Source organism: Neocloeon triangulifer, unplaced genomic scaffold (genome assembly GCF_031216515.1).
Source record: "Neocloeon triangulifer isolate White Clay Creek 2 clone unplaced genomic scaffold, ASM3121651v1 ptg000017l, whole genome shotgun sequence".
Taxonomy (NCBI): domain Eukaryota; kingdom Metazoa; phylum Arthropoda; class Insecta; order Ephemeroptera; family Baetidae; genus Neocloeon; species Neocloeon triangulifer.
Genome location: NW_026775559.1, coordinates 443,284 through 469,878, shown reverse-complemented (window position 1 = coordinate 469,878; position 26,595 = coordinate 443,284). Strand labels below are relative to the sequence as shown.

General features: G+C 39.2%; 1 protein-coding gene across 3 annotated transcripts in view; it reads right to left on the bottom strand.

The window, feature by feature from the left end:
• The window catches only part of LOC132202997 (ephrin type-A receptor 4-A), a 127,202-nt gene that overhangs the window by 11,954 nt on the left and 88,653 nt on the right, over positions 1–26,595 (bottom strand). For 2 of the 3 annotated variants that reach the window (XM_059630402.1, XM_059630403.1), the window contains exons 3-6: positions 25,358–25,437; positions 4,364–4,789; positions 3,705–3,993; positions 871–1,026 (exon numbers count right to left, since the gene is read on the bottom strand). In XM_059630402.1, the coding sequence (XP_059486385.1) occupies positions 871–1,026; positions 3,705–3,993; positions 4,364–4,789; positions 25,358–25,437 (951 nt within the window). The remainder of the gene's footprint in view (positions 1–870; positions 1,027–3,704; positions 3,994–4,363; positions 4,790–25,357; positions 25,438–26,595) is intronic. The other variant, XM_059630404.1, reaches the window with a different exon arrangement.

Below are 26,595 nucleotides of genomic sequence, written 5' to 3'. Positions count from 1 at the left end.
AAATCAACTTGGTTGTTTTGTTTTGACGCTGGTGAAAATCGAGTGCAATTAAATAGAAATTCGCAAACGGATTATATAATGAAAGGATATATATGAAAAGAGGGGCTAGGAAAACCAGCCGCTCTCGGTGAAAAGGCGACGAGTGTGTGCACACTCTGGTTCAAACGAACGTACGAACGAACGGGGAGGAAGGGAAAAAAAGAATTGTTTTAGGCAATTTACTTGTTCCCGGGGCCAGAACAATGCTTGACATCTCCATTATGCAGCGAAAAATACAAAGGAGAATAAAGAGAGGAGGAGGAAGTCGGCCGGTCTAATTGGTTTAAGACAAAAAGAGCGCGCCTGATTAGCCTAATGCGCACCAGACGCACAATGGATTATGCGGTGAATAATTAACGCAAACACACGGCTGCTCTTTATGCGATTGTTCGACGACGAGCAGGAAAGTGAAAATTGGACTGTGTTTACATACTTGATTAGCAGATCAGACAAAAAGAACAATTATATTCATGCAAGTCTACATGAGTCACTGTCTAAGAAGACTTCGAGTTGCTAAACTCTGAGTAATATTCCTAACTGAATAACTCGAAAATTACAAAAAAGCGAACGTAATATGAAATTTTTTAATTCTGGAAATAGTTTGATAATTTTCAATGGGACCGATGAGAAACAGTAAACTTTTTTCACCTAAAATTTGGCAATATTTTCAGGAAATATTTTTACTTTGTTTAAATTGGCTTCAAGACACTAATTGTACACATTGTTTGGTTAATTATGTAGTCAGTCAGTAAAGGTTTGTCAACAGAATTGTGAAGTGAAGCAGGAAAAAAAGTAAAGCAAAAGCAGCGTGCAGGATGCAGAAACACTTACGGGTGCATGGCATAGACTTGGGGTCGTTGGGCAATCTGTGATAGCCAGGGTTGCACTTGCACTCCCTCTGTCCCTCCTTGTTGGCCGTGCTGTGTTCCGGACACGGTGAGCAACTCACTTTGTCGGTGTCTGCTTTGTACGTGCCGGGTTGACAAGCTGAAACATCACCCCCAAGCAGGTTGTAATTTTTTTTCTAGTCTCCCAAAAATAATTTGAAAAAAAAAAAGAACGAAAAATTGTTGATTTTTGCAAAATTAATTTTCTTCAAACTCGCTGGAATCTCTTTGACAGGCACCATTATTTGTTTAGCTTTTCTTTGAACCGAGAACTTTGTTCAAAAACTGGCTGTCGGTATTTCTTATCTGCTTAGCAGAGGGCATTGTTATTGTGCGCAGGAATGCACTGACTAATGAGAACAGTTATGCAAATTTTACGAGACCCATTCAGAGATGCCGTGTCTCCGCTGGAAGAAAAAGTTGACTGGAGCGAGCTACTAATTCGGGCGCTCATTCATGCGAGTGCTTTTGTCAAGAACGAGGCAAATAAAATTCCTTCCGAGAAACTCGAAAAACAAAATGTATGAGGCGCTCAGGCAGGGTACTTGACTCCTTTGCTTTGTGAATAGTATTATTTCACGAAAAAACTTTTGCTAGCTGCCGACTTGGAATATAAAAAAAAGGTTTTGTGTAGAGAATAAAAAGTTGGCGGTGGAATTTTTAATATTATGCTCTTTCGCTCCGCTGCTGATGACAGAATGCTACAAAACGGAGAAAAGCGAACAGCATTTTTTCACTGATTAACAAGCTTACTTTACATTGCCTTTATTTCCCCCTGTGCTCGGAAAGTTTGCCGTATGAAAATTAAAAAGGAGCAGGGAAATTTGCATAATACTCTTTTAACGAAGACTTTATACGTGCCCTTCGCTGACGGAGAAGGAAAAACGACAGACTTATATACACGAGTTCAATTTTTAATTAGGCAAGGCTAACCAGAATATTATAATCGTCGAGGTATGCTCGCGGCCCGGTCTCTCTCTCTCATCAGAAAACCACTCCTCAAATGAGAGAAAAAAGCTCCGAGCTGATTTCCATAATAAATTAAAATGTATAAAAAGGCTCGGTTTAAATGATTAGTTTTTTGCCCGAGCATACTGATGAAACTTTGGCATTAATTGAAGCTGCAGAATTACACACTTTTGGACAAAGGATTAATTTTTTTTAGAAATATTTATGGCAAGAAAAAGTATCTTTTCATTAACGCGAGCAGCAGAGCAGATTTAATCTGGGCGGTATTGGAACAAATTGAGATAGAAGCCCGAGGAAATATTGTCATCGTAAATATCATAGAGGGCTGCCATTAATAAAGTTTTCGGGGAACATCTGTTCGGAACAAAGGCATATTTGCCAAAACGAGATTTGGAGGATGCGATAAAAACGGCCGCGGCGCAGCTCGGCTTGTTATTACCGGCAGGTTTGATTTTCGGTATCGTAAATTATTATTGGATCGAATACGAAAGAGGAGAACGCCATTTAGACAACGGGACATGCTCTTTGATTGCCTTTGCGCACACACACGGCCGCGCTCACAATCATCACTTGTTTTGTTTCCAATCTCCCGTCACGATTATGTTCCTTCCCCTTCCCAAAAAAATGAGGAAGCAGATTTTCGTCTCGAATTTTCATCGATTAAACTCGGATGCCGCGCGCGAAAGTTTGCATAAAATAAAATAATGCTCGTCCTAAAAGTGGAATTATTGCATCAGAGGGCCGTTGGGGATTTTTTTCTAAAAGCAGAGCGTCCGAGCTCAACCTTGTGCAAAACGTATTATTGTTCCGGTCACGCCTTGCTTCCTCTTTTTAGAAACTCGTGATGTTTTGTCTTGTAAAAAACGTGTAAACAGTTAGTTGGCTATTTATGACGATTTTGACTGGTTTGCAAAACGAATCGGCATGTAAACAAATACAAACGAAAATTCTGAGTAAATGACTTGGAGAAAAAAGCGAAATCGTTAAAAAACAAGAAGGAGTTTTTATTAATTTAATTAAAAATTTTAACGTAGATATCTAATTTAATGCAAGCCAATTATTGAATTATAATTTTATTGTGAGTGTGTATCTTTTTAGCATTTGATAGAATCTAATATTTTAATGAAAAAAAAATCTTCATAAATATTTAAGGTTGCAAATTAAATTATAATCTCATTTTGTGCAATTCCTGGCATAAAAAGTTAAATTTATATATAATTGGAAGTATTTCGTTTTTTTTTTCATTAATATTTCCATAGGCCTCGTTCGGGCGTCATTGAAGTGTCGATTGATGGACGCGGTGGGTTCCTGCCACGTGCCTGTGAGCGCTTTGGGCGAAACAAGTAAATATTCAGTGTGCAAATAAGCAGCAGCACCACCAAAACCACCCACTGCCACCGAAAATATTTTGATGGTTTGTTAGAGAGCCAGGCAGCTCGAGCGTACACAGGGGAAACCAGTCTGTCTGACAGTCTAAGCGAGAAGCCGCACAAGTACTAGTCAAGCTTAAGAGGGATGAAGTTAATGGCGTTAACCAAACTACAGGGGTATCAAGTGCGGCGTAGTCAAAATCATAATCAGATCACTACTGATTTCCGATTCTTAACGGTCAATTTGAAAGTAAATGAAATTCAGAAAGCCCGAAAGAAGATTTTTTTTTTGTAAATTTTGCATTTTTTTTTTTAGTCAAAAATCTATTTTTCTTTCAAAAAATTTTTTTTTTAAATATTATGTTTTTGTGTGTGAAATCTTATTTGTTTCTAATGGAATAATGTAAGCCCAAGTTATTTAAAATAAAAATAAACTCACCAATGCACTTTTGCTGTTGGAAGTCGGGTTCGAAGCCAGCTTTGCACTTGCAGAATCCGGTGGCCAGGAACCATTTTCCGTCACCTGTGCACAGATAGGTAGGTCCTGTGGCAGCGGCGGTCGTGTTGCTCATTGAATTGCCAGATGCAGCCGAGTTGAGGTCGATGAACTGCGAGTTGGCCACGCACACACCCTTGGCTTGCTCAACCTGCGTGGCCTCGCGACTTGTGGGGGTTGCAGGGAATTTGGCAAAGTTGACGGAAACCTCCGGACAGGTGTGGTAGTAGACCTGAAAATAAAAATTTATAAATACTTTGTAAAATAAATTTTTTGCAACTGAGAAGGTTGTTATAATGCAAACTTATTTTTAAATAATGTTTTAAAAAGTTATTTTTTTGTTAAAAATATTTCGTTTAAAATAGTAACTTGACATTGATTTTTTTTTTCGAAAATTTAAAATTACTTATGCGTGCATATTCTTGTCAAAATAATTTCCCAGCCTGCATGCTTCAGTAAAACATTTGGAGTAGGATATGTTTTTCCTCAGAAAACGAATAAAAAAGCAACAAAATCCACCAGTGCTTATAAAACTTGAAAATCTTAAAAAAATATTTCATTTTGAATAAAAATTCTTATCCATTCAGAAACTTGAAAATTACCTTGAATGCAAGAAGGGAGATGCAGCCACCCTGGTCTCTGAAGGCGAAGTAGACGCCGTTCTTGGAAACAGGGATGGACCTGATTTCAGTGTTGATGATGGCGTCGGTGCCGTGGCTGTTGCCTTCCCTGGCAGCAATTTTGCCGACCATCTTGTAGTCATCTAGGCTTGGCTGAGGCTTGCTAGCGGCCACGTCAAATTCGTAGTACAACAGACTGAAGGTCTCCTTGCACGAACGAGCCCTGTTCGGAAAGCCCTTACAGTCGCGGATGGAAAATTTAATCTCCACATAGAGTCGATTTGCGGTGCCGCGCTGGATGAAGGGCGTCACCAAAAAGTTGTTGACGTTGTCAAAAGCCACGTCACAGACGCTGAACGACTGCCACGTGATATCCCTTTGGAAATTGTTGTAGGTCTCCTGCAACCACTGAAATCAGAAAATAATGCAATCGTTAGTTTATTTCAAATTTTTAAAACCGGTAAATTCAAACGTGTCAAGAAAAATCAACCTTCCAATCTTGAAAATAACAAATTGGTTCTATTCCAGGAAAACGACATATCAAGATAGCGCTAATTGGTTTATACCGCAATGCAATTTTTGTCAATTATTCGCATTCCCTCGCCAAAACAACATCAATCGTGAAATTCCTCATTATATCGCCGAAAAATATTTATCTGCTAAGGATATCAGCGAAAAAGACGGTATAATAGACTGACAGATATAAATCAAATAATTTATACTCTGCCAATAAAACATCCTGGTTTCCGTGCTCTCGGCCTTTTTTTGTGCGCACAATGATTGATTCCTCTTAGAGATCTCCCGACAATTAGCTTAAAGCGCGATGCAATCAACTCCTATAATTTATTTGCGCACAGTCTTGTCTGCAATTTCAAATTCGCAGCCAGTTTGCTGCTTTTGCCGGTACACGAGACGAGATCGGCAGCGTGTTATTAAATCAGCGTGATTGACGCTGGGCCTTACATTTGGGCCACTATTATCATTTCAGTTTTATGGCAAAATCTCATGCAGAGCAAACACAGCGTTTAGCGAGTAAGTACCTTTATTAAATATACACGCCGTTAAGGAAGAAAGAAAAAAACGATCAAATGGAATCTTACAATTTGTTGAGCTAATCATAGACTGCCACACTTGTTAAGACCAATAAACGAAAAAGGGTGAACATGAAATCTTACAATTTGAAATTAAATACAAAATGTTCATATTATATTAGATTTATATAATTATTTGATGTTTAAATAAAAATAACAAAATGATTTTTTTATTTGAATAATATTTTTTCTTAAAAAATTCTAATGATGATTTAATATTAATGATCTTGAATATAAATTAAACTTAAAAGAGTAGCCATCAAAGAATGGGAACAATTTCAATTCGATTAGAAGCCTGTTATATACTTTTTGGTTATTTTTTTATAACATCAGCCTTATTAGAAATCGAGTTCATTTTTTTTTTTAATTTAAATATAATTGATATACTAAAAACTTGCATTATTTTCATCACATATCGCTTATTGCTTGCAACGTTTATAGACTGATCAGAGTTAAAAAGGTAGACGCAGTACGGAGGGGAGGCTGGTTGAGTTGGATTGCTTTGCTTACATTATTATTATTCACTGTGGGTGGCCATCTCTTATACGATTTGGTACACATGGCAACACAAGAGAGCAAATCCGTCTACAAACTCGCAGTGCGCCAGGTGAGATACAAACGCTCAACGGCGGCGATACCGGTGGCCATGGAATTAATCAAATTACTTGCACTCTAATAGTTCAATCAAGGAGCAAGGCCTTCCCGATTTGGACACACGGGTGCCACAGACTGCTCCGTAATATGCAAATCAGGTGGCGAAACTAATTTCCCACTAGAAACTTCCTCGACGGATAGGAATTTAATTAATTAGATTTTGTGGAAAGAAAAAAAAACGTACGTCAACCGCTTGTGCAAATAATATCAAGATAATAAAAAGTGACGACGCAAAAAGTCCATATATTTCTCGGGGGCTGATTGCAATGGCAAGTTATGCCACGACGGCGTCTCATAAAGGATGATTACCTTCAGTTGAACTCTAGCTTTCCCCTCGTTCTCTCATCCGTCCGCCGTTTGTATTTGATCTGACGACTGTGCCCGGCGTCTATTATCTGTGTGAGAACCGGGCTCATTGTTAGTGCGCTACCGCCGCGCTGCAAAATCACTACGGCAAATATAATGGCGCTCGCAGAATTTCCCTTAATGAATCTGCTGCTTCATCATTATGTCATATTTGTTCTTCCTAATGGTATTTGTTTTTATTACAACTCGCTGTGTATGTCATCATTAATTACGGACTCGTCTCGGAAAATAAAAGAAAATACTGGTGCGGGAGTTTTTGCTCCCGTTCAAGCAAATTATAATCGCATCAAGCTCTTCGCTACTCTGGCAAATAAATAAATAACGTTCTGCTTGCACAACTCATTCAACTGCAGTTAGTTCAAATGTTTATATTTATATTCACGTGATTTTCTCAAAGTTGGCCAACCAGAAGTTCACCGGCAGCTGGTACCGCAAACGAGGCACTGAGAACTACTGTCAGAGCATATATATCAATTTAGCCGCAGCCGCTCCTGGATTTATTCAACTGATTGTGTGTATATCGGGTGCAGTGCAAATGAAGTGCTACTCCATCTAAATACACCGCACAAACCAGGGATATTTATGCGGGCGGCTTCTGTTTGCAGTTTGCAGTCTAATCGGGGAGGTTTGCGATTTGGCATGAAACGTGCTGAGGGTTTCATCAAGTCTATCTTTGAAGCATACACATGGCATTTGAAATGGAATAAAATAAATTGAAAAAATGAGGCAGCTGACGGCAAAAAAGTATCGATGTTAAGTGCTTCTTAAAAATGCACAGCCGCCTCTGCTGTTATCTTGAATTAATCATTCTTTCAACTTTTAAGCAACGCATTAGACCGTTAAAGGATTAATTCACGTTGAGAAATTTCCGAACTCTTTGCTTTTGACAGAGCAATAATAATGGATTATCGGTGCGTGAGTGCTGCTGCCACACGGTGGATTAAATTCTCGCAACCTCCATCTGGACCGAAAGTTCGTGTATAAGAGAGAATTTATATCTTTGACTTTGATCTGGAAGACGAGGGTGCAGCAGAACGAGATTTTCATACAAAAAGAGAATTGCTGCCGCGGCTGGTTGCCTGCTGGCTGGATTATTATGATGATTCTTGGTATCTAACAAGCGAGCAGAGAGAGACAGGCCGGAACTCAAATTATAAATCGTTTATGGAAATGTGTGTGGTGTGTACCAAGAGACAGATAGCAGCAGTCAGTGGGCACATATAAGGGAGGCAGACGTGAATGCGCTTTTGGCTACCTTGGACCAAAACGCCGCTTTTTGTCTGTGCGTCTTTGATCGATAAAATTCAAGCACGTAACATTTGGTCTGTTTGCCTAGCTGACGGGAACGGAGGAAATGGAGGAATGCAGCATTTGAGATTAAATTTCCAGCGTCACAGCTTGAGGAAAGGTAGACTGAGGGAAAATGAAACTTCTTTTAAGAAAGCTCCAAGTTAAATTTAGCAAAAGAGAGAGAAAATAATCTAAAATCGGCTAGAATTTATTTTGAATTAAAAATATGAGATAGGTTGTAAATTATTATTTTTTATTATTATTTTAATTAAGTAATGTGCTACTTATATATAATTTATTTCTTCTCCTGTTTAGCTGTGCAAATGATATGTTTAAAAAATTTCTCATAATCTATTTTTAATTCACAGTGATTTAAATTTAAAGTCGGCTTTGCCTCGTTTTATTATTTATTGGAATAGAAAAAAAAAATAATAATACTGACACATTTTGAATTTATGAAAAAAGTCGGAACCACCATCTGGAGAAAAATACTCCTGCTTAAGCCAATTCAAGAATCAATTCCGGAGGACGGATCTGAGCAGTCGGGTGGCTTTGGCCCAAGATAAATTTCAATAAGCGCGCGTTGAAGGAGCCATTCCGGGCTGCGTCCCTGGTGCCCAGAGAGGCTGCTGGCCCTTATCGCGAGTTATAAGACCGGTGCATTCGAGCAGTTTTCTAACAAGGTGGATGTCACGTAAAGGACCTAAATGGAAAGTAAAAAAGGAAGTAACAGCAGTCGTAGTGGTTTTTTCCCAGGTCCCCGGAGATATAAAAAGGGAGGGCCGGCGTTATTTTACAAAGAGAGGAAGTCGGTCGGTCGGGGGCGAGAAAGAGAGACCAAGTGCAAGCATGCATCCCGCACGGCACGTCTCTAGGGAAAGCTGTGCCGCCGGACCATCATCGCATCAGCAGCTGCCGAGAGATGAAGTCCCAGCCCAAGATGACGCATTTTCCGGGAGAAATTCACATATAAAGACCAACCTTTTTTGACCGTGTGGCCCGCGGCAAAATATTTACTCAAAGTAAAGGGCGAGCATGAATTTATATTCATCGCCGTCTCAAATGTACTACCGGATAATAACCGGCTCGCGATGATGAGTTTTAATCTATTATTACGCTCGTTCGCCCGTAGTAATTTACTTTTATAGACCCCGAATGCAAATCAAAGACAAGGAGAAAAAATTTAGAAAAATATTCCTCCTTTTTGATACATTGTATGATAATCCGTTCAGGCTGCAGAGAGACTTACACGTCTGTAATTTCATACTCGACTACTCACATTGTGAGAGAAAAAAACTCAAACTGTGATTTAATACCGTGTAATTTATCTGAATCACTGCTGCAGTGCCTCTGGATTATTAATCGAAGCGACCCGGTTGGTTCACATACATTCAACTTGGGCTGCTTTTTAGGTGCAGATTTCTGCGAGCGGTGCGTGTAATTTGTCTAATTTATAGGCGCTGCGGAAACTCGAGTCGTGCACCGGGAATTAAAAAGTTTCTCCCGCTGAACAGAAGGGTTGCATAAATTACGGGCAGACGCCGAGGGAGCGCGCGCGCGAGGGAGGAAACTACGTACGCGGCGCCGGACTGCTGCGACGATGCATGTACGGGGACGAACGAAATGAAGGCGAAAAGGAATTGAAAGTGAAAAAAACATTGACTCAAGCTGAATTCAGTATTAAGCCCTTGACAGCTCCTCTCTCTCTCTCTCTCCTCTCCACCGGCGCTCTCCTATAATCTTTGATTCCTTTTGTGTGCCGCGCCCCGGCAAAAACTCTTTCCAAAGAACCGTTTTGCAAAGTCAGAGAAAGGAGTTGATTCAAGTTGAAACATGTTATTATTTCCGAGGAAAGTTCGCCCCTGAGTCGGTGAATTTTTACCTTCAAAAGAAAATTCAGTCCTTTGGCAAACATAAGCTTTGGAAATTACCAAGTTTTGGTTCTGAAAATTTCTATTTGCTTATAAAAATTTGAGATATTATTAAATTTAAAAATTTCCAATTGTACATTTTTCAAAAGTTTCAAATTTGGAGGTGTGTGCATGGCCACGTGTTTCACCTCACAAAATAAAAAGAATCAATAAGCCCCTTTCTTTTTACTTGCACCGGTGGAAGGGTGGTGCCTGCCGCCTCCGTTATACATTGTTCGGGGGCACCGACTGCTCTTGAGGTGTGGGGTGCAATGAAGAGCATGAACGGGGTTGGCTGGGAGACGCTTGAGACGTGATGAGTTGACAAGAGCACTGTATGCACATACGGTATGTGTACTCGGTTGTGCTGCTGCTGCTGCCTCCGCGGAGATACGCGAGCGCGACACTGTTTTATTATACGCCACCGAAAGCTAGGCACACTTCCGCGAGAACGGCAAGTGCCGCGAAAATGGTGTCGAGAGGATCGAAAATTCGCAGGCTTTGCTGGCGACACATGGCTCAGAGTAAACTTGACACCGTCCTCATCTTGTCAGTTTATCAGATTATTAAAATTCTACTTCCATCCCGCGTGCGTACACTTTGGAGGATAATTTCGCAAAGCATACAACATGCAAGTCGGGCGGGAAAGTGAGATGCTCAAAACCTATTTTGCTTGAAGCTTGCATGGCAAATCAGCCAAAATACTTAAGACTCTGAAAATTTGAGAATACTTAAAAGTCAGCTGGAAAGTAGTGAAATATTAAGACAATTTTGTCTTTATTTAAACAAAGATGGTGTTTTTAAAGATTTTAACTTACATTAAGGTAATGGATTATTATTTTTAATTCCCATAAATATTTGACTATAATTTATAACAAAAATTTGAAATAAATTTTTTGTTCTACTTCAATTATTTTTATAAAATTGGAGTCAAGAACATTATGCTTTTAAAGCTTTTTACAGAGGCCTAAAAAAGGAACTGCGCAGTGGCGGGAAGAGATATTGCCAAATTTACACAGTTGAAGCGCCACAGATAGGCCGAAATGTGTGTACTTCCGACTGCATATTTGCGCAGAGCAGCGTTTGTTAAGCGAGTTGAGCTTATCACTGGGACACATAAGCAGCTCTCTTTCATTTTCTTTGATGTTCCTACGAGCCGTCATCATCAGAGAATAAGGAGGCGGCTGCACCTTTAACTCAAAGCAAACGAGAGAGGAGAGTACGTGCACAGAGTACACCCATCTGCACCCCCGTTCCATGTGCGCGCCGACTATAAAAATTGCATTGTATAAGGGTTGAAATCATACACCGCCGTGCACAAACTCTTTCTCGAGCCCTTTATTAATCTAAAATGAAACTCTAGATTCGTTCTGGGTGAGAGACAAATGAAGAGAGAACCACAAGGGAATTCCACAGCCGGATAACAATTAGCCACCCAAAACCGATCGATTTCACCCTGTCTTCGCTTTTGATCATCTCTCAATCAAATGAGAAAGAAAAGCTGCATAGGGATGCTGCCAAAGCCTTCAATCAGCGCAGGTGTTCGCGTATTCAGGAATGAAATCGTTCTGAATAGGGTCTTCATGTTTGTTCTGAGCTGATCCTCTTTCACTTCCTTGTCATAATAACCTCTCAGGTCCTTGATTAAAAATGTGTGCGAAACAAGGAACCAAAAAATAATAAGACTCCCTCGAGGAGGCAATTAATTAAGCGGGGAAATTGATTTTCGAGAGAGCAGGAGGCCCACGTGTTCAGCAGCAATCGATATTTTGAGAGAGAAGCAGCGAGCGTTTTGTTTCCCTCTCAAGAGGCTGAGGGTGGCTTGTGTAGAACATCTACGAAAAAGATGATGCTGCAGCAGAGGCGCCGAGAGTTTATGCAAGGGACGCGATATTTTATTAAAGAAAGTCTTCCCTCAAGAGTGCAAAAAGTGTGCGTATCTTGGCTGCACTATGCATTGTAAAGCAAGCCGACGGACCAACCAAACAACAACAAAACTTTTTCTTGTCTCCCGCGCCCGAGTTGCGTTTTCGTCCCGAGAACACTCTACTTTTCTTCTTTTCCTTTACAGCTGCCGTCGGGAAAAATTCCCACAAGACCTGAACTCTGAGCGACCTGAACTTTAAGTTTGTCCCGCGCTAGATTTTTTTCCTGCAACTAAAGCGACGTTAAGCGGAGTTTTCCGGGCGCTTCTTTTCGCTCTGTGATTTTCGTCTTATCCCACATTTTTTCGCACGACCAAACAAGAAAACTTTCTGCCACCGGAAGGCAGAGAGCGTTGAGATGCTGGAGGAGAGCGCAAGTTACTAAATAAACTTTCAGGTCTATTAGCTGCTAGTGTAAATGAAATGTCGCCAAAGTCGCCAGGGCAAACGGACACAAAATTTACCACCTCATCCAAAGTTTATATCTTATTTCCTGCTGAAAAATCATAAAAAGCTTTCTGGATCATTCAAAAACTGCATGGTAATTATTTTAAATATTTTTTATTCATTATGATAATTTTTTCCTAATGCAGGTTTCTTTTTTTTTCAATTTGTGATCATTGGAAAATTGAAAACTTTGGAAGTTAAAAAAAATTATAAATTGTTTGGATTCGGAAATTCTTGCTTAAGAATGAGATTTTTCAGGAGTCTGCGAGTTTGTAAGATATAAAAATATTATCTTGACATCGATAGGGAGAGCGCTGAAAAATTCCTGCGCTCCAATGAGGGTGCCAATCATTTTTCAAAAGTGGTGCGTAAAACGAAAACGCTCTCATCTTTCTTGCCGAGCTGCTCTCTCGCCATTTGTAAAAGCCAGGGCGGAATGTGAGCGGATAGCAGCGAGATATGGATGGAAAATGCACACATATATTTTATGTATGTGTAAGAATGCGTGTAAAAGTTCATGGTTTCGGCGGCGTTACACTCGACACACTACTTTTATGTGCAAACGCACGCCTGAGCATCCCAAATATTTCCCTTGGTTATCTTCGCCGCTTTTGTTGCTCTCGTCTGGCTGATTTATGGTTGCAATCGAACCCGGAACCTTGAAAATCATACGGTCCTTCAACTCTGAGCGCAGCACGAAACTAGTCTTCGATTACTCTCTGCAGAAGGAAAGTTAAAAACTCGTTCTTATTTTTTTTTCTAAATTGGCTAAACAAAGCGGGCGAGGGATGAAATTGGGCATTTTATTGGAGCACGTCCATAAAATTTGCTCTTTATTTCTTTATTTTAGTTTCGGCGAACATGTGCAGCGCGTTTGTGTAACGGGAGATCATGACTCGCTCTTATCTCACTCACTCATGTACCGATGCATTAAAAAATAGTGTAATACACTCTCCGGCACCGAACACCATAATCCGATTCTTTGCCAATTTCATACTTTACGACGGCCCGACTTGAATTACTATAACACACGCGGCGGGCATTTTATTAACACGAAAAATTTACCGTACGGTATGTGCTTTTAATGCACAACAATAGGGAGACGCAGCAATTTCGGCAGTCCATAAAAATAATGATCTCGCGCGATGATAATTTGACCTCTGGTGTGGGCTGCTGAATTAAACGATCACCGCGACCGGCTGCAAGAGATGAAAGTGCAGTTACGGAGAGAAATTTATAAATTTTTCATCAAAGATGCTGCTCGGCCCCTTTTCCCTATCGGCAGAAGGGGAGAAGCGGATTTATTGAGAGAAAAGGAAAAGTATCGCGCATCTTTGGGAGTTATTCACACGTGAAATTACTCGCTCCTTTGAACGATGGGGACCTTCCTGCGCGTCTCCCATTAAAGACGAAAGCAAGAGATTCTTTTCAGCAAAAAAGGCGCAAAAAAACCCCAGGCAAATCTTCTCAGATGCTTTTGTAAAATATCTGTTCTATCAAGAAACTGGTAAATTAATACAAATTTGTTTCTGAGAAAAAAGAATCACATACTCCTCAATTACAGATTTAATTCATCTCAAGAAAATTTCAAAGTTGGAGCATTTTCTCACACACCCCAAAATTTCAATCATTACCTCATTTTTATTTCAATTGTGAAATAATTCACTTTCTTCGTAAAATATTTTATAAAAAATTAATAGCCGGCAGGGTAAAGGACGCATTTAAAAGAGCTCACACCTTTAGGGGGCGAATTTGCACGAAATAATGCATGAAGCCAAATTGCAAAAGGTGAGCAGAGGCAGGAAAAGGGCGCTGTTAAATTTTACGACCACCAGCAGCGGGCTGGGAGCCGCCGGGTGCATTGAAACAAAAAGAATTTTATTACGCAAAAAACTCATGAAAGTTTCATGTCTGGGATAAAAAGTTGGCGGGTGCGCGCGTGAGAGAGGGTGTTGCACGCCGCGCTAGGGCTCTAATAAAGCTGCTCGCACTTCTTCTTGCATCAAGAATAAATTTCAATTACTTTACTTCCACAGACGCATACGCGCGCGCGCGCCAACCTTGATAATAATTTATCACAAAAGGAATGCTTAATCCGTCCCGAAAACAAACAACTCGGCGCGTATTATTTTTCAACGCAGCGAGAGAGAAATGGAAAGAGAGAGAAGATGCTGTGCGCTTTGTGCTTCCTCTCGAGAGAGCAGCAGGGGTCTCTTCCACGGGCCAGAAACAAACACGCATAAATTCCATCTGGCATAATGTGCACGTGGGATAATTAATTGTGTAAATTTTAGTATCGTTATGTATGCTGATTAGGCTTGGGAAAGCATATTTGATTTTGGTTACTGTAAAATTAATGAATCTGTAGGATTTGGAATTTTGTGATGTTAGAAAAAAATCTCAAAGTTTATAACAATAATAATTAAATGATAGCATTTCCTCTTATATTCATTCATAATTGTCCAAGCATTATTTCATTATATTCAATAATTTTAGAATTATCAGGTACACTTTTAAATACAAAACTACTAGTTCCAGAATCGGGATGTATTATATTAGAGCATGTCATGAGTAACCAATTATATTTTTATCAATGCATATTGTGCAATTTCGGAGAATATAAAAATATTTCGCTGGAAAATAGGAGTATGTAAAAATCAGTAAAAATAATACTTTTAAAAATATTTAATTTAATGAATAAATTCTATTAAAAATGGCAATAAAAATTTTTGATAATAATTAAAAATCTTTTAATTTTAATTTTCTGTCCAAAATGCTAGGTAATAGGGAAAGGTTTTTTTTTATTAATATTTGGGTAACTAAACTAAAATTACAATAAATTCGCATTAATTTCCCGTCGAGAGAATCCGTTAGGCAATTTTCAAGCCAGCCTGTATGGCGGAGCGCGGGAGAAATTCATTACCGACCATGATATTTCATGTTAGCACAAGAAGAACCCTTTGCTCTTGTGAATTAGCCTTTCAGAAGCCGCCGCCGGGCTGTGCCGTTATATTATCTTATGCACCAATGCACACGAGCTTAATCAAAAAATAATGCAGCTCAAATTGCAAGCGCGCTGCTCTATGCCTAATGGCCGTTTCTGGAGAAATACAAAAAAAAAAAGGAGAAGAAACAAACCTGCCACAGAGATATTATTTCCGCACTCGCATACATACACTAAGTTAATTGAGTTTTCCCGAAACTCCATTGAACGGACGCGCTCGGAACAGGTGTGCCATTGTGGCATTGCGACACCATGCATGCATGATCGTCTCCGTTCAAATAGATTCTCTGCGAGGAAAAAAGTGTTTAAATTTCACGCCCACTCGCGTTCATGGTCGAGCGCTCAGTTGGTCACACGGCGCCTGACGACAATGTCCTCGAGGGTCAATAAACCAGTCGAAGAAACAAGGTGCTGCCTTTGTTTTGTTTTTTAACACCTGTTTGACAAATAGGCCGATTAGCATACATAAATGAAGCGACCATAGATAATTTTGTTTTCAGAAATTAAGAGCTATTTTTTCGTGACGAATCTTTCGTATTATTAATTCCAGTCATCGTGCGGCGATTAATCAACGGCACATGAATTCATCAAACAGAGATTTATGCCTTGTGTGTTTTACAATCATTCATCTTCCTGCACGGTCCACCTGAGAGATGCACCGCAGACACTTTTCGTGTACGCACCAGACGTCCGTCCAACAGGTATAATTTATTCAGATTGATAACATTTTTCACTGTTTTTTTCCCATCGGATGATGAATTATTGTGCTTCACCCACTCAGTTTAGCCCGCAGAGTGTTGAGCAGGCTTCCACACAAAAATTCATTATTTATATAATATACCTGCTCTGGCTAAAGTGCAAAGTGGAATGTCATCTGGTACGAGGGATGACTTGACAAAACCGACGGGTCACGCATAGCCTTTTGCTGCTTGAGGAGTCACAGGATAATATATATAGCAAAGCTTCGTCGGTTTCACCGACCGACGGGATAAAAATAACATTTTAACAAAACGACGTGAGCCTGCCTGTGCTTACTTTTGTCAGTGAAACTTTTTAATTCGTGCTGACATGAACTGCATTTACTTTTGTTAAAAAAATAGACTGATCATGTGACTGGTACCAACCTTTAGATAAAAAAAATATACTAAAATGTAAACTAAATAATAAAGAACATTAATAACCTTAACATTAATTAGTTGTAAAAATAAGATACAATTCGATTGAACAAATCAATAAGTTATATGCTTTAATTAGCTTTTAAAAGTGTGCCGGAAACTTGAAGTTTTATAAATCAATTGAAAATTTTCAGGGACATAAATGCTAATTTTTTTGTGTTTTTATTTACACATTTAGGAGAAACAAAACATTTCCTTCAAATTGAGAATACTCTGACTTGTAACATGGTTTATTTTTATCTGAATGAAGAAAAGCAAATGTAAGACTGTTTGTCGCTTCAACGCTTTCTAGAAGGCACCGCTGGGAAAAGCGAGACCTGAACGGAAAATCCCCGGTTGAAAGTTCATGCACGAAAGCGGACCGAGCGGGAAATCGGTCAATTTTCCGCCAGCTAGGGTTGTGTGTGGCGAGGCCAAACTGCACTCGGCGCGCGCTATATTTGGCCCCATAAAGGTGTACAAACACAAAAGCTGCAGCAACCTGCGCGTGTGATGTCATGCGTGATACTATTGAGACTCATATGCGCGAATCTATCTGGTTTACTCTGGCTGCAGAGGGAGGAACGTATAACAACACGAGCCAAGGATACTCCCTTGGGGAACATAATCCGCTCCATATCCGAAGGGATGCGAAAGAGAAGGTGGCGGACGTAAAATAGATAGATGCGTCTCTGCAGTGATAATTGCTGATTGCCACCTCGAAATGAGATAATACCACATAATTTAGTGAGGCAGAGGGGTGTGCGCGCCGGGCTGCGAACAATGGCTTACACACACCGGTGGCTTTTTTATTCATTGCGCTAAATTATGTGCCCTTTGAGGGCGACTCGCTTGCGGGGGCCAGAAAGACGCAGCTTTTTTGCCAACACTTACAAATTTATGGCCGTAAGCTCTTTGTGTGCTGTGTGATTACCTGGTCGATATTGCTCGCTCGCCTCACTGCCGTGGTGTATGTGTGTGTGCGCCTCTCTCGTTAGCCTAATGTAACGAGATCATATCCGAATTTGCTCGCCCACCCACCCACCGGCCAAGCGGCACCGAACGCCAAAAGAAAGCAGCGACGGCGAACAAGGGGGTAGATTGTGTCACTCAAGCTTGGTGCAATTTTTCATTTCGGTCCACAGACTGATTTTAAATCAGACTTCATTGTTGCTGCGCTTTTCATGTATGATTTTTATCGTTTTAAAAATATGAGCTAGAAATAATGTGCCAAAAATTAACAAAACTAAATTTTAAAAATAGAAAAGTTTGTTTTAGCTATTTTTTAAATTATCTAATTTACAACAAAATATATATTTAAATATTGGGTAATCATTTCATACTATTTTATTTATATTTTCATAGTTTTTTAAAAATAAATTTATTGATATAGTTTTTCTTAAAAAATTGGCACAAAATGATATTAAAAGTAACTGTGATTATGCATTTGTCAAAACAGAACAGCGTTGTAAAAATTATATAAATAATGATATGTGCAGCGCAGCTAGTTAATGATTATTATTTGTAAAAGTAATTTGATCAAGGCAATTGGGCAGCTGTGAAGACACTGAAATCAAAGCGGAACTATCCAATTAAAAGGGTGAAATAGTTGTGGAAATTATTGCGAAATATCTATTGAATTTTCTGTTCTGAAGGAACTGGTTGCCCTGTTTTCACTCTCTTTAACAAGTTGTCAATTTAAAGTAGAGAGAATCAGCTTGGGTAGCAGCAGCTCGCCTTTTCCAGGAAATCTGCACGCACCGTATGCAATCCTTGTTGTACTCCTGCACGGGAAATGGGTCTCGCCGCGTGGGCAGATTTATTGTGGCAGCTTGCCGGTGCAATTTACTAAAAAACAAGGCAAAGCCAGCAAATATTAAATTTCGTCTCTAACACCGAAACTTCCATCAGGCTGACAGCGGCAGATATATGACGCCGCAGACTGCACACACACACGTAGTAATTCTTTTTTACAGCCGAGAGAGAAAGAGAAGAGGAAACTTAAGCTTTTAGCAAAACTGTTCGGAGCCAGCGCGCAAGAAAAAGGATGCAAAATGATAAATGAAGAGCGAGTTTCGGGGGATATATGGGCGGGCACCACGTGAAAGGGTGCAAGCAAGACGGATATAATAGCGGAGAGCAGATGGCACCCCGGGAATGTATGCAACACACACTCGCAAGGAGGCGCACGAAAACAACAAGAGAAATACTGCGCCGTTACATTGTTGCGAAATATAAAAGCGAGCGAGAGGATTTATCATACGGAATAAAACATTAGATTGGGGTGGGTTGTGTCGCTCTTTCTCTCTCTCACGTTTATGGATAAATTGTACATGTGTGCATGCGAATGGGCCACGGCTGACAAACGCTAGAGCCTGTTTTTAGCGTTTATTTGTATTATGTATATGGAAAGCAGGCAGTTCTGACTGGGCTGTGAGCCGGAATATCATAAGGTGCGACAGCGGTGGCCAATAAGACACGTCCTTCGCAGATGCACCCCTCTTTTCACCCTTGCCTCCGGCCGGATAACGAGGGGTATAGATAACGCCGGCGGCGACGGGAAATCGGCACTACACGCAAATTTGGTCCGCCGTCAACATACAAAAAACTCTTTTCCGTTCAATGTTTTGTATATTATATATGAAAGTCATGTTATTTTAAATTGTTAAAAAAAGTCCACATAAAAGATGGAATTCATTTTTGCCAAGTTTTGATTCAAAATGAATGTATTGAACTTAAAATATTGTAGTTCAATAGATTTGTTCACTAATTTATATTCTGCATCGTAGGAATTTTATGATTTTTATTCCAATTTTTTAATTTTTCCCAAAAAGAAGAGAAGGTTTTTACTTTATTTGTATTTTTAAACTCACTCCCATTTTTCAGAGAGTAATTTTCTTCCCTTTGTTTGCTCGGAAATCCAGCAGTTTTGCGCAGTAATGATAATGAAATATTTCACGAGAAGGGCCACTTTCCACGCGAGCCAGCCAACTTTCAACTTTTATTACAGTATATGCTGCGGCCCATTCAAAATGATATTTTTGCCGGCGCCAAGGTGTTTTTGTTTAATTTTGTGGGCGGTGTGCAAAAAGGCTTCTCAGCCCTTTTTCCCATCGCCACTGCAAATGAATAAATAAACCGACTGCTAACCGAGTTACATTGTGTGCCGAGAGCGCGCCCGGCAAACCTGCAGTGTTTAAGATTCAAAATGCCGAGCGTGTAACAAACTAACTAACTTTACGGTGGCGGCAGCTGAATAAGGAAGGTGTATCAACTCTTGCTGCCAAAATAATCCCCGGCGCTGTTAGTTGTGGATGCCGTAAGTCGTGCGTATAAAATAATACAATTCATTTAGGTTGACATATGAAGCTACGTGGACGGAAAGATAAACATGCTCGAAACACGGGCAGACGGCAAATTTGATTCTCCAAGAAGCGGTGTAGAGGATTTAAATATTATTAAGCTGCAAACTAGAAGGAGAGAGGCTGCTGCTGCTCCCATACATGTTTAACCTAAACAAACAATTTTCGGCGAGTTGAATTCTAATCGTGGCAAAGCTGCTGGAAAATGAATGAACCATAAGATGTGTCAACCTGAATTAGCAAATTTCATTAACTCTAACTCTTTTATTTTTATCTATGCGCGAGGATGAATTATTTAAAGTTTGTTTCAAATTTCCAATTCAATTAAAATTAATTAAAACAAAATAGTTAATATCTTAGAATTGTTTTTGGTTGGTTCCAGGTTGGTTCTAAATAGCAATGTTTTCAGGAAAATGATGCTCTTCTGTCCAAAATTTCTTTGATTCCCTCTTATCAATTATTTATTTTTAAACAATATTAAAAAGCTTTGAAATAATTGGACAATAATAATTATAATTACATCGCATTAATAACTATGATTTTATTTGCCGGTTTTGTAAAATATTTTATAGATGTGATGATAATAGCCAAGTTTCTCATTTCATTTGATTGAAATGTATCGGATTGTGAGCGGCAGATTTAATTTCAGATGCTGCTGGGGTACATATTTCCTCATTTCACAGCCCACAATCTGTCAAAAGACATTCATTGGAATTGCGAGCGTGTGTGTGTTTGAGCTCGCACACGCGCTTGGCTACACATCATAATCATTTCTGCAAACGATGATAAATACGCGCAACAAAGGGCCAATACTGTCGGTTGATGCCTGCCCAGATTATTTATTTTATATCCGAGTCATGCCGCGTACAATAGAGTGACTAAGTGCGTGTGTACGCAACCTTGGTGTTACTTAACAATTTATTTTCATTGCCGTGGAAATAATTTGAATCACACTCATGGGAGTGGCTGCGTTTTTAACGAGAGAATTTATACATAAATAAGAAAGAAAAGGCGCATGAATATGTATAAATAAAAATGAGCAACTTTCATCATCAACACAAGCAAGGATCAAAAGAGAGGCGTTTCGCCATCATCTATTTAATTTAGTGCACTTTCTGCTGAAAAAAAAACGCACGCCATTTTAAGAAGAATTTACTTCAAAGACAAAATAAAAATACTAGGGGTTCTTTTTCGGGAGGGTGAAATTTCCGGAGACTTAGTCTCTTTAGATCGTCTCCCTGCCCCGAAACAGAAAATTGTGCTCGCTGCAAAAATATCACGCGGAGGGGGTGAGCGAGCTAGCCGGCGCGAAATCACCCCCTATTATTTTTCCTGCCAATTACCCCATGGTACAGAGAGCACAGCTTCCCTCTCGGTGTTATAATGCGCCGAAATTGCTAGGAAGCATGCACGCAGCACATTATCTAGCGAGTGGGTGGGGCCGCAGGGGTTGAATCACGGCCGCAATCAGAGCGAGGGTTCGGACCGGGAATAAAATTATATATTTCGCCCGAAATGTATAGAAATGCAACGCTCACCCGGGCCGTTTGTGTACCAATTACAGCGCGCATTGAGGGCCGACTCGCCGCCGCCACTACACACAATCAAACCTCCCTTTTTTCATGCAAATGAATGATGGATGCAATGTGCCGAGAGAGAAGAGAAATTGCTGCGTGCGGATAATTCAATTCTGCGAGCGCCGACCGCACGTCTCTGCTGTGTTGGTCCGGTCACCCTTTGGAGAATATTATTTATGGATCGAAATCGCGCCTGCATACGCTGAGGATAAATGGTGAAAAAGCGGCGTCCGCTTCCTGAATAATCGAAATGCTTTGATGAAAAATGTGGAAATGGGGAAATCAAAGTTGAATTTCAAATCAAACTGTTAACACGGTGGAGACAAATGAAATATTATCAAAAAATAAAAATGAAATTAGGCAAAATATTTATGAATATATGAATATAACGTTTTGTGTTTTCATTTATTCTAACTTTTTACTACAATAAATTTTTAATAATTATAAATATTTTTTAATATGTATTGATATTGAATAAAATAATGATATTTTATAAGTATATTCATTGCATTTCAAGTTTTCTAAAAATTATTTCAATCAATTAAATTTTACGCTATGCAGTGCAATTTGATAAATTTTGGAAACCAATTTTTTCTTCTTGCGACCTGTCATAACGTTTTCTCTGCCAGTAATTAGGCGAATTGATAATATAATATGTATGAAAAACTAAATTTGTAAAACGTTCAAACGAGGCGATTTTGTTGGAAAGTATTTAAGTTCCACTCCAATTGAAGATCTGACGACCAGTCTACATCATATTTGTTGAATTTTACTTCTTACTTTTATTCTTCAATTTATAATGTCTCTATTTATTTTCCCATCGTGCAGATTAAGCATTCGGTTTTTTTGGTGTTTGAGTTTAAAATCGGATTTCCTCAATGGGTTTTGTGATCAGTTCCTTGTTTCGCAAAAAAAAAAAATATTCTGCCATTTTTTCCTACAAAACTAGAAACGATTAAAAAAAGCTGAATTTAAATTTAATCACAAAAGCAAACCTCCAAACCTTGGCCGTGCAATTCTCATAAAAATAATATTGAACTGCGATTTCTAGCCTTTTTTTGATCTCACTTCCTTTTTCAATTTCAGACTGCAGATCCAACACCCATAAGTGATGAAACCGGATAATTTGAAAATTATCCAAGCCCTTCCCTTTCCGAGTCATTGCGCTTCGCTTATGTTGATCAAACTCTATTTGTTTTTACGAATTTTCCAGGCGCTCAACTTTGCACGAAAGCCTACTGCGCTTCCCATCGGAATCACGGCTCATTTAGCGCAGGTATTTCTCTTCTCTAATGACCAGCCATTTCGTAACCTTATAAAAGTTTCATGAAGGGTGCCGCCACCGAGGAGCGATTCGTCGCTTATATTGCATCTCTGGCTTTATACCCGGAGCCAGAGATAAGCCTCCTTCAATTATGGAAATCGTTAATTCTGCTGCATTATTCAGCAGCTGCTCAGACCGTTTCCAATTAGACACACAGCCTCACACCATCGAGCATGGCAGCGGTGCATCGCTTTTCCAATGCGACTTTCTCGCTCGCTGAATAAAATTTATATCATTCTTGGCAGATGCACGGATTGTACATACCAGTCTGGTTCACAGAGGGAAAAGCTGAGCCACTCCTGTGCTGATTATTATTACTCTACGTATGCATTTAGAAACCATTTAAGCTCTCTGAAAAGACCTAGCAATGTTTGATCTCCGCTCGTTTTGAAATGTAATCATAGTGGGAGTTTAAATGGATGGCGATGAATGTTTCATAAATGTCTGCCAAATTAGCATTTTGATTAAAATTTTCAAATTAAATCACATCATACGCTTCAATGCTATTTCGCAATGTAATGTGAATCAGCTTTACGCTATTTATTCATCAAAACGTATAAATATTTCAATTAATTTTTATATAGATTACAAGCAACCAAAATTGTTTTATTGAAAAAAGATAAATTTGGATAGGATGATAGGGACAATTAATTTTTAAATTATAATGATTCTTAAAAATTTGCATTTTGAACAATTTCAATCTACAAAGGTGTGTAATAAAATTTCAAGAGTTAAACAAAATAAAATCAAAATGAAACTTTATCTTTGCTTTAATGCATGGAGGTGAAAAATATTCTCCCCTTCGAGAGAGGATTTATATTATTTTCGCGTTATTCCCCATGCGACCGAACTTTCCGATTTCCCGTTGCGAGCGCATTATTTCAAGATTCATAACTTGGCAAGTGTGGCAATTTGCGGGCGCAATCGATCCTGCTGCTGCAAGTCTCGAGCGCACCATTACGACTAACGTCTTGTGTCTAAACCAATATGAAAATGTATTGAAAAATCAATTCCTGCAATATTGGAGCGCGTGTGTCTGCGAATATCGCCGCCGCCGTTCCGCCAGCAGAGTTCACATTGGGTATAAAAATCCCCGACCAATATAATGTTGCCGCCGAGAGCGTGTGTATAAATAATAAGTTGTGGTATTTTCGCGCATCAGATATTCCCAAACGCACATAAATTTCGCGCCAGAAGCGCGTTTATTCCCTCGGCAGTTTAATTGAATTGTCAAGTTATGTATAGTCGGCCGGGGCAAAAATAATTTAAATAATAAATTGTGCGCGGACGATTACTTTTTAATAACTTCTTCGTAACCCCGGGGCTGCTTTTTATATTCATTAATTTTCCTTCTCATCTTTTCTCTCTGCGGCCAAAGTAAATCACTCGCTGGTGCAACCGGACTGCATGATTTACAGCGCACTTGCACGCTACAAATTGAGCAATTCTGCTCCTGCAATTGTCGCCGCCGCCGCGCTACGTGATGCATTTTATTATTCTTATAATAATAAAAGTTTGCGCACGCCCGTGGAAAATTATTATGCAAGCCGGCTTATCAAGACTTTCCATGCTCATCTCCCATAAACAATGAAGCTGCTGGAGCTGAAAATATGCATCAAATAATTTTATTATACGCGCTACTTTTCTCCTCCTCATAATGAACTCTGAAATGCACTAACTCGCCACTTTCGAGGATGAAAGGAAGCTTTTATGTTTTTGATGGCATTTACATGTACAATCGTTACATCTATGCAATGCTAATGCCAGCTAAAGCAAGTGCAACGAATAAATTCATTCCACATAAAAGTCCCCGAGGCCATCAGTTGACAAGACAAAAGAGCGCGCAACTCCTTTTGAAGTTTACATTCGGATAGATTGATCTCCATCGGATGCATAGAATTGATATTTCAATTCCATTCATTTTTCTCGAGAAATGAGAATGAACTAAATACGTTTCAATGCTGATTGCAAAAAGAATGAAGAGTGAGCACCACTTCTTGCAGTACTATAATATGACTTTTTTTAATGGAGATATAATATGTATGGCAAGACATCAAAAGTCAGAAGTCAATCACCAGAATTAATGTTTTCATTTTTCAATAAAAATAATTTGTTGGAAGAGTTCAGGATTTAAAAATAATCCGATGAAATTTAGCAATATTAGTTTTAGACTAGGAGTGACTTTTTCAAAGTTGATTTATGTTTTTCATTGCAATACGTAAAAAAAAAAAAAAAAAAAAAATAAAACGTAACAAAATATTTTAATTATGAGACTCGAAATTGAGAAATTATTAAAATAAAATATTGTTTAAATAACACTTTTTTATTAATATAGAAGCATAAAAGTTTAAAAGTTGAAATACTTTTATTTCATTTTAATTCATTCAAAGACTTCCTTAAAACGTTCCAGACTCAATTCAGCAGCAGTTAAACCCAGAGGGCCATCAGCGAAATATCCGCAAGTGCGAGAGCTAAGCCCATAAAACGGTGGCCAGAGAGCAAAGCACATTGCCATTTTTACGATGCAGAATAATGCCGAGGCCAGCAGCTTCATCATCTAACATAATTCCCAAATGTGATGAAAATTTAATTTCCTCTGCAGGACTTTGGCGAATAATAAATAAAATACGGCCGGCAAGCTTCACCATAGCCATTTTTAAAATATATTCCGCATGAATATACGGGCTTTCGCAGAGGGTTACGGCGCCGGAAAATCCTTAGAGAGGCGAGTTGTTGGCCGCATTGTTTATCACAGAATGGCGGGGTTATGATTAATTTAGCCGCACGCTGCGTATTAATAAATTGGCTACGTGAGAGCATTAGCTGCCGATGTGATGAAAGTAAGGGTTGCTAAGGTCGGCCGTGTACTTACCCCCTGAGTGGTTGGTGTGCTGTAGGAGTAGGTGTCCCAATCCAGCGGAGGCGACATTTTGGTCGAGTCCATCAGGACCACTGAAACAGAGAGAAGGAAATTTTCAATTAGAACAAACACGGACAAAACTGCTGTGAAAGAAGAAAGAGAGACCCCCATAATTAGCACGCCAAGTTTTGAATTTCAATTACGGTGGAGAGAGGTAATTAAATGTTAATTGTTCCAACGTTTAAAAGGGAATTTATCATTTTTGGGTGCTGCTCCGGCATTCAAATGCAAATTAGCGCCAGATTGCAGATATCACGAGACTTTTCTAGGAGCGTATTATTTCATTTAGAGATGCTGCCGGCCATAAATTTACCCTTTATCGCCGCGACTTTTGACAAATTATTCAACAGAATATGGAAAGTAGTAATCATAAATTTCCCTCGCCTTTGTTCCTGCACGCCTATCCGTTTTGTATTTTGAGAGTTTTCGCAGAGAGTAAATCCGGCAGATTTGAAAGTCAATTTTCCGTGTGGATTTTGTTTAGATTTTTTTTTTTTTGTACAGAAAAATAAACATTCAAAATTTGCAATCGTATAATTTCAAACTCGCGCAACAAAGCAAATTGACTTTTCCCGAGAGCGAGGCTGCTTATTCGGCGGAAATTTTAAAAACCTCCGCTCCAAAGTAAACAAGACCTTTTCAGATGTTTGAAATAATCCGGCTGATAAGAGCAGCGCCGCTGTTTATATTAAGCGCGCCACTGGCATGTAAATTTATGCATTAATTCCAAAAGTCGCGCGAGCGCCCGGGTTATATTCCGGCCGAAGTATTTCTAAAAGGCCGTGCGAATTTTAATTTCGCGCACGACAGCTCTGCTATCTTGTCATCTGCGTTTCCTCTAAATTCGCCCACCACGGAGAAAAATTAATAACACACAACGGAATGGGAAACGGACGCCTAGTCGGTGATATTTAAATTTTGTGTGCTGTTGGGAAATAGCTACAGGGCTATTCAAACACGACAAATTATGTATTGAAATAACAAAGAATTTTATTATTTGGCACAGAAAAGTTTCAATAAAATCCTTCATTTTATACACATAGGAAAAACGTTTTGTGTTTTGTGATTATATTTTTCTGCTTTTATTTATGGTAGTTCTGAAATGATTTATGAAATTATTGGACTATATTTCTATTTTGACCTGTTTTTTGCAAAAAAATATAGAATTCACTATATTTGGGGGGAACAGG